Source organism: Sinocyclocheilus rhinocerous, unplaced genomic scaffold (genome assembly GCF_001515625.1).
Source record: "Sinocyclocheilus rhinocerous isolate Xijiao unplaced genomic scaffold, SAMN03320098_v1.1 scaffold1551, whole genome shotgun sequence".
Classification (NCBI taxonomy): domain Eukaryota; kingdom Metazoa; phylum Chordata; class Actinopteri; order Cypriniformes; family Cyprinidae; genus Sinocyclocheilus; species Sinocyclocheilus rhinocerous.
The window spans coordinates 153,979-162,455 of NW_015636371.1; the positions used below are offsets into that span (position 1 = coordinate 153,979).

General features: G+C 42.3%; 3 protein-coding genes across 3 annotated transcripts in view; 2 read left to right on the forward strand and 1 right to left on the reverse strand.

Annotated features, from left to right (window-relative positions):
- LOC107747748 (DNA-directed RNA polymerase II subunit RPB1-like) overlaps positions 1–488 on the forward strand; it is a 1,659-nt gene extending 1,171 nt beyond the window's left edge. Inside the window, exon 2 of the mRNA XM_016562340.1 lies at positions 1–488. Within this exon, the coding sequence (XP_016417826.1) occupies positions 1–73 (73 nt within the window). The 3' untranslated portion in view covers positions 74–488.
- The window catches only part of LOC107747754 (plexin-D1-like), a 68,786-nt gene extending 68,135 nt beyond the window's left edge, over positions 1–651 (forward strand). Inside the window, exon 37 of the mRNA XM_016562347.1 lies at positions 515–651. Coding sequence (XP_016417833.1) covers positions 515–631 — 117 coding nt within the window. The 3' untranslated portion in view covers positions 632–651. The remainder of the gene's footprint in view (positions 1–514) is intronic.
- A 1,265-nt stretch (positions 652–1,916) lies between these two features.
- LOC107747750 (rhodopsin-like) lies at positions 1,917–6,577 on the reverse strand. The gene is made up of 5 exons (XM_016562341.1): positions 6,211–6,577; positions 3,833–4,001; positions 3,513–3,678; positions 2,860–3,099; positions 1,917–2,063 (listed from the first exon to the last, which is right to left on the reverse strand). Exons 1-5 carry the CDS (start codon positions 6,569–6,571, stop codon positions 1,935–1,937), a joined length of 1,065 nt encoding a protein of 354 aa, XP_016417827.1. The 5' UTR covers positions 6,572–6,577; the 3' UTR covers positions 1,917–1,934.
- Positions 6,578–8,477: the final 1,900 nt, after the last annotated feature.

Below are 8,477 nucleotides of genomic sequence, written 5' to 3' on the forward strand. Positions count from 1 at the left end.
ATTCTACAGAAGCCACACCCCCAAACTTAACATGTTACACAAGCCACACCCCAAACTCAGCCTTCTACAGTAACCACACAAAAACCCAGCCTGCTACAGTAACCACACACAAACTCAGCTTGCTACATGCCTTAGCCTGCCCATGAAATCAAACTGTTTCCTATATACAATGTGCACTGATTACAGCACGCTGAAAGGGACACAATTCTGCAGTGTTTTAGTACTTGACTTAAGCCCAAGTCCAAGACCATATTTTCAGGAGCATTTGACTTTGGCCTGGACTCGGACTTGAATGAGCTGGTCTCAACCAGTCTTAGAAAATATGGTCTTGGACTTGAGTCTGTACTCGAGTACTACAGCACTGCAGTTCTGAATGTTTAAGCTGCTGTATTTTAAAGCAAATAAACGGATAGAAATTGTTTTGTGATCTGTTTTTTCATCTAACTGATGTCAGAATACCTTTAAAAAAAGATTTCAAATAAACTAAGTATATATTGATGTGTGTGTTACTCAGGTGCTGAGCGCGCTGGACTCGAGCCCGACGGCTCGACGCACTCAGCTGCAGCACAAGTTTGAGCAGGTCATTGCGCTGGTGGAAGACAACATCTATGAATGCAGCAGTGAGGCCTGAGCCCACATTCATTCCCCTGACCACTGCCTCAAAGGACAGAAGCCCTGACGTCCATATCTGATCAAAACTGTCCCACATTTACTGAACCAATGAGGAGAATCAAGTGAAGTAGTGAGGGGGAAACGCCCATGTTTCACCGCTTGTTCTTGCTATGATGAGTTTATTGATTTTCTATTGCTATAGTATTCAGCTATTGACTTTGAATTAGGAGTTTGTTTAATTAATTGTGGACTCCAGGGTCCTGGGGCCCTGCAGTCATGTGACGCACTGACCCCATGCTTGGGGAGAGCCACTTATGCACTGGATTATACAAGACCTTCTCCATATAGCAATATTTATAGCTGTATGATGATTTCATAGTGTTATTTGAATAACGTTTCTGATGGGATATTTGTGCCTGCACTGTTCAACGGCAGTCCATTTTAATTCCACGATGCCTTGGACTACAAGTTACTATATGATTAACATATAATAGGCTTGAATGAGACTGTTGCATTTGTATTAATTATTATTATTTGAAGGGTTTGGGTCTTTCTTTGGGTCCAAACCAAAGTGTGTGCATCATTTTTGTAGATATTCTGCTGGAATTGTTTAATTTTTTTGGAGAAAGAGGGAAATTTTATCAATAAAGACAAACTTTACTAAAACATTGTGTAACAATTCCAGTTTTCTTTGTCATGTCTTTTAGTAAACATTTTTGGTTTTACGTGAACTTTTATTTCTGCTTTGCCCCTATATTTTGTAATCTGCAGACAATGTCATGTCTTTACGCATTTACATATTCAATCATAATTCTTCCACAGATGACATTTACATCTAAACGTTCAGAGAACTGTTTCGCTGGGTGTGTGGTGAATCTCCTGAGGTCTCGTCTGGCTCCAGCACTCAGTCTCATCAACATCAAACTTTATAAAGAAACAGCACATGGACTCAGAACTTAAGCCTACAAAAGGTTAACCGGTCAAAATCAGAACATGACTTTACAAGATCATAACTGATCATAGCTAAATACTCATCTAACAGCTGGATTATCAGCCAAACTATTGGAACAGCTGTTGAGATAAATACATGGGAATGCCATCAAGTTACTAAACACATTGCAAGTATTTTGCATGTAAATACACAATCACATGCAGCACAAACATGCAGCAGTATTATAGAGATCTGATTGGCCAGTTTTTACAAAACGTGTAAGATTCCAGGGCAGAAATAAGTGAAGTAGTAGATGTAGTTGCAGACGGGATGATGTGGAGTGACATATGTGTCCTGTACGAGGCTGCTGAGAGCATTTGTCCAGCTGTGGTCAGGCGGGAGCCACCTGACTGGATGAGACCACCGAGGACTGAGTCTTACTGGAGGCCGTCATGCTGGTCTCCTCCTCACCAAACGGGTTCTTTCCACAGCAGACCGTAGTGAGCATGCAGTTCCTGAACTGGACCAATGTAAACACATCCAGGATTATGGCAAACAAACTTTCACGAGACACTCATCATGAAGTAGTTAACATGTCACGTTGGTTAAATGCCTGACGTGAGCAGAGCTCATTGCTTTTATATATATATACAGCAGATTTCAGCTGCCTGTTGTAGCTACTCTGTCAATTAAAATTGTAAATAATGAAGCTACAGCTTATGAAGTTGAACCGTTCTGTGTATTAGCCATTAGCCTGCAAGCTTATTAGACGTTATGAGGTTTGATCATTTGGTAAGAACATGCATTTCAAATGGTGAGATCCACACTACAACTTGTGACAGCCACAGCTGTAATTTTTCATCAATTAGATTTAAATAAACTATATCAGTTAAGCCTGTTACTGTTAGTATGCTGAAACTGTGACAGGCATGTAGATTGTAATTTGGTGGATAGCACTGTGGTGTCTGCTCTTCTTCTCTTCAGTGTTTTTCATAATGCACAGCTGTCTAACCGTTTGAGATGTTTGAGCTCCTCCATAATGTTTTAAAACAGATTATAAAATAGTTAATGCAGCTCCGCGAATTTGATGATCTGAGCAGTATTTCACGGTGATATACAGCCACGTGACTTCCTGTATGAGTGAGTCATTGAATTATTCACTCAACCATTTATTCAAAAACACTGATTCATTCAGGAATGAATGAAAGAGCACTTCTGTGTGTTCCTGCCGTGTCTTTCTTTAGAACTGTTTTTACATTTACGTAATATTGTAGTAGTATACTTAGTACGTAGTACATGATTTAGAACTGTCTCACCTGTCTGTTGAGAATGATGTAGATGACAGGGTTGTAAAGCGCTGCACTCTTAGCAAAGAAAGCAGGTATCGTCATGACTACAGGACCAAACTCCGCCCCCTGATTACCAAAGATGTACCAGGCCACGCTGGCATACGGCACCCAGCACACTAAGAACGAGATCACCATGACAACCACCATACGTGTCACTTCCCGTTCGGCCCTCTGGGTCGTCTCTGATTCCTGCTGCTGAGCAGCGGCCTAACGACAGAAAACAAATGACAGAAAATAATGATCTATGTGGTGTTTGTGGTCCTGGATGCTGATTGGTCCAGTGGTCCAGCTGTGTCAACAATAAACGATATGGTTATGATGTGAAACACCTGCTCATCACTGCACAACACCAATACAGGTCAACTATTAACCTCACGTCAGGAAGTAGATCTCGTGTCCTTTGTGTAGTAACTGCTTTAAAAAAGCACTCTAAGTCTGTGCTTGTTTGTTACATATGAATCGTTCATTTAAAGTGATAGTTCACCCAAAAAGGAAAATTATGCATTTTTTGTCCATACAATGTAAGTCAGTGCTAACCAAAACTGTTTGGTAACCAACAGTCTTCAAAATATCTTCTGTGTTCTACAGAACAAAGAAATACATGTTTGTGTGTGTCTTACCGCACGGACAGTGCAGAGAAGGCGACTGTAGCAGAAGAAGATGATGAGCAGTGGGATGGAGAAGTGCAGGATGAACATGTAGATGACAAACGAGGTGTTGTTGATCTCAGGTTTGGGAGTGTAGTAATCTATTCCACAGGAGCACTGCATTCCCTCTGGAATATACCTGCACACAGTCACATGACCAACAAACCTCCAGTCAGGACCTCAGTATGTTCATTAGCGCACTGTCCCAGCTTCACATTTCACTGTTGTGGGGAATTTAGTTGACAAACGAATGGATAAAGCTCTGTCTTTTGTGGAAGACTGTGATGGAGTACCTGGACCAGCCCAGCAGGGGCGGCACACAGCAGGTGAGGGCCATGATCCAGGTGAAGCCCACTCCCACGATGGCGTGCTTCTCTCCGAAACGAAACGTTGTCATTGGCTTACACACCACAATATAACGCTCGACAGCCAAAACCACCAGAGACCACAGCGCGATCTCACCTGACAAACATAGAGAAGCCATCGATCACTTCAGCTCCAAACTTATAGTCTCCTCCTAGTCCACGTTAGAGATGAGAGATAGGATAGTTTATTTCAGAATCCTCAATGGTTCTGGTTTCAGTGTTTTGTTGTAGCGATAAACCTGTTGCAGTCAGAATGCAGAATTACTATAAACTGATGTGTATCACTGTCATAATATAAAATGACACAAATCATGGTTTAAGACAGAGGTCTTCAATCCTGCTCCTGCTCCCAGGGACCAATCTTCCTGCAGAGTTCAGCTCCAACCCTAATCAAACACACCTGAATCAGCTAATCAAACTTTTCAGGATCACTTGAAAATACTCAAGCAGGTGTGCTGAAGCAGGTTGGAAATAAACTTTGCAGGACGGTGAGTCCCCAGGAGCAGGGTTGAAGACCTATGGTATAAGATGTTGGTCATATCGCTCAAACCCAAACAGTTCTACTGAGAACTTGATTGAACGCCTTAATACTCAATCTGTATGATAGAGTTACCTAGCATTCAGAACCAAGGTGACAGTGGAAAAAAAAACCTCCATGTTATGTTGGATAATGGAGTAAGAAACCTGTCTGAGAAGACGTTATGGAGAATGCCTCCAGCATGACCGTGTCTGAAGCATGTGTTTAAAAGCGACAATGCCATTGGACGATGACAGTCTGTGACTTCACTACTGGTGTGACCACCAGTATAAGAGGATGCCTGTAGTGTTCATTATCAATTTCTTTGTCTTCAGGATCCGTTTGTTTGTGTATGTGTGAAGGTGACAACTGTGGAGAAAGACCCAACCCAGCTTTTCAGGAAGTGTGTGCCTCTGTATCAGCAATACTGACACCTGAGGACACACACAACTTGTGCGTTAAGTACTTGGGTGAGGAGCATGCACATTCTGGCCTTGAGGGGGCTGAATGCACTCTTTGTGAGACACTATTTGTGTTGTATTCATAAGTCTGACTGAAAGAGACGGGTAAGAAAGTTTTACTTCTTTGTTCTCATCTGAGGGATAGTAGTTAGCGTTTGCACAGTGTGTTCGGCTATTGAGGGAGTTGAAGGCACTCACACTGGTGACTGTTCACATGCACACCGCGGTTCGGTCCCGCATTCATCAAAGCAAAATAAGTAGCGGCAGACAGTCTGGCGGGATTTCTTTTCCTTTCAGACCCCATCTATTACTCCCATTTTAATGGTTTAAAATGTGAGCCCTAATTCTGAGGAATTAGATGCAGTGCTTGAAACTGTAGGTGCAAGAACAATCCTAGTCATGCACAAGTTAAGGATGTCACCAACTAAGATGGCGTCCCTCCTCATATTTTATCAGGCTAGTCGACTCTTCGAGGTTGAGCTGCCTCCCCCCAGATGTTGGGGTCTATTAGGCAGGTGGCTCCCTTTCTCGCCAAGTCTAGACAGTGACATCAAGTGTGAGTGGCTCCCTTTGAGCCTCCTTGTTAAGACCGTTAAGTCCTTTTTTGTCTCAGCATGGCATAGTGGGCATTTGTTCCCCGTAGCGTCTTCTCAGAAGCAGTGCGAGTTCTACTTGAAAGGGAACGTCTCGGGTTACGCATGTAATCATGGTTCCCTGAGAGGGGAACGAGACACTGCGTCTCATTGCCATGCCTAAGGCTTGCCTGTTTACGTCTCCTTCAGACAAAGAAGTTGATGGCATGTACTACATGCGTCCTCTTATACTGGCGGTCACAATGATTTTAAAATCAGCATATGTTAAAGACAGTACAGCAATTACTACCTCGATGTATAATTCGTTTTTGCATTATAGTAATGAGACTAGAGAGTGAAATGTGGTCAGTGGTCTTGATAATATTATCACAATGTAAATTCTAAAAGAAATATATATATATACATATTAAACATTTTAAGGAATCTAACTATACGTTTGACTGTAATACATTAAAACACATATTATAGATATGAGAATAGTGAGAATTACAATAAATAAATAAAACAACTTAAAGATAAAACATTAAGATTTGCATGAAAAATGTGGAACAAAATTTCATGAAGACAAAATAGCTCCATTTTTATGTGAAATGTGATCCTGACATATACAGTATTTATGAGAATCACCCAAATTTGACACCAGTCTTTATTACCACAGCAATACCCACACTGTGCTTCTGATTGCTATCTGATGAATCTCTCAGGAGTGTTTGTCTGCAGAGATGAAGCACTCACCGCCCAGCGTGGCGAAGAAGCCTTCGATGTTGCAGCCGGTGACCCCCAGGACGAAGTATCCGTGCAGGGAGGTGTAGAGGGTGACGGTGAAGCCTCCCACCACCATGAACAGGTCGGCCACGGCCAGATTGAGCAGGATGTAGTTGAGGGGCGTGCGCAGCTTCTTGTGCTGCACGGTGATGTAGAGCGTGAGGAAGTTGACGGGGAATGCAGTGATGATGAGGAAGAGCATGTACGCCGCCAGGAGCGAGTACTTCCACGGCTCTGCCAGGTAGTACTGCGGCTCCTCAAACGGGCTGCGCACCAAACCCGTCCTGTTGGACATGGGCACGTAGAAGTTCGGACCTTCCGTTCCATTCATGTTTGGTTCACTGCTCAGGGGTCACAATGGAGAAAGTAGACAGACGGGAAAATGAGAGTGAACCTTCTTCTCAGCAGAAAGCGACTGAAGTCCCTGAGAGCGAGATCTGCTCCGCGGGACGCGAGCGCCTCTCTTATATGCCCCCCATGTGCCCAGATTAAGCGCAGATGAGAGATTACAGTGAGGTGCTGCAATTTGGAGGAATGGGGTTACAGGCAGATTGGGGTCAGAGAGGCCTGATAATCCACAAGGTTAAACGGCCGTAAGACAACAGCAACAGCCCCCATTACTTTAAATAAATGAGTATGTCTCTATAAGGGGCAATTCACAAACTCCAACAAAAACCACAAGCGCAGTCATTGGGTTTTATTGGGTCCATGTTTTGTTTCCCAACATTTGAAATCCAACTGCGTGTTTGTTGTTTCATGGGTCTTTATCCACTACTAGACCTCAGAAAGCTGCTCTGGTGAAGCCCAGCCACACACGCTTCAACTTTATAACACATGATTACTTACACAATGACAAAAACAATGAGTACCGCTGAAATAATGCTGCATGGACATAAGCAGGGTGGGACTGAGAGTTCATTTATTAACCGTCAAACAGGAATGAATCAGAGCGAGAACAAGCTGTTAAAACTGCACTGCTAATTCCTGCTCATGTTTGTGCTGTTGGTTTCCCACTGATGATGGAGGAAACTGGCTCTTGTTAGTTAAATTGACATTATTAAAGACTAACATGATGGAAAATGACATTGAGGACAGAAAAAAAACTGAAGTGATTCTGCAATCAAACAATATTCCAAAGAAAACATTACAAACAATAATTTCTTAATTATTTAATGGTGACATGGCAAAAATATTTCCTCGCTCAGAACGCACTCAGAAGTAGTGAAATTATACAAAACATACTCGTATAGTTCACTTAATTGTAAAAACTAGTATGATTTCCATCTTTTAAAAATAATAAATGAAGACACTGATCATGGGCACATTGTCTGAGTGCTGCAGAGACGTGCAGTGAATTAGAGACACTGAAACGACCAACAACACAATAACATGCAGATGACACTTCACTGTGTGCTTTTGGGCCTTTTCCTTCTCATTCTTATTTGTGTGTAAATGTATGTCTGTATTTTCATGTTACCAACGTGTTTACAATGTTATTTTTATTCTTTTTTTGTCATGCCAATAAAGCCATTTGAATCTGAATGTCTGTGTGAGATGGACTAGCCATTCGTCCAGACGCTTGGGCTGAGCCACTTTACAGAGGGCAAGCAGTGTGGAGGATGGATGGATGGATGGATGATGGGAATATGAAAATGAGAAACTGGTATTGAGAGTGATGGTCATTACTGTATGTGGAGACTCTGTGGTGCTTACGGTTCACATCAGTTACAACGTTTTTTGTCGATGTTTCTAGCATCTCACCAGCTGTGATGTGCTGATGTTCTCATGCAACACCTGAGCTTTACAGCAGCCAGCTTTACAGGCAAAAACCACTCACACATTCTACATGAAGCAATCAATGCAAACACTTCAGCTCTACTGATAAGAAAACATTACAACAATACATATTAGAGACATTAATATTACTCTTTAGTTAAATTGCCAGAATTCAAGCAAACATGTTGAAGTGGACAGAGCTGTGTGTGTGTGTGTGTGCATATGTGTGTATGTGTGTGTGTGTGTGAGTGTGAGTGTGTGTGTGGGTGTGTGTGGGTGTGTGAGTGTGAGTGTGAGTGTGGCCTGATAATCCACAAGGTTAAACGGCCGTAAGACAACAGCAACAGCCCCCATTACTTTAAATAAATGAGTATGTCTCTATAAGGGGCAATTCACAAACTCCAACAAAAACCACAAGCGCAGTCATTGGGTTTTATTGGGTCCATGTTTTGTTTCCCAAC

Excerpts from the sequence above, each read along its gene's own strand:
- LOC107747750 (XM_016562341.1), bottom strand. The coding sequence starts at position 6,571 with ATGAATGGAACGGAAGGTCCGAACTTCTACGTGCCCATGTCCAACAGG. Across the intron at positions 4,002-6,210 it reads CTTCTTCGCCACGCTGGGCG|GTGAGATCGCGCTGTGGTCT; the intron begins GTGAGTGCTTCA and ends TATGTTTGTCAG. Across the intron at positions 2,064-2,859 it reads ACATCATTCTCAACAGACAG|TTCAGGAACTGCATGCTCAC; the intron begins GTGAGACAGTTC and ends ACATTGGTCCAG.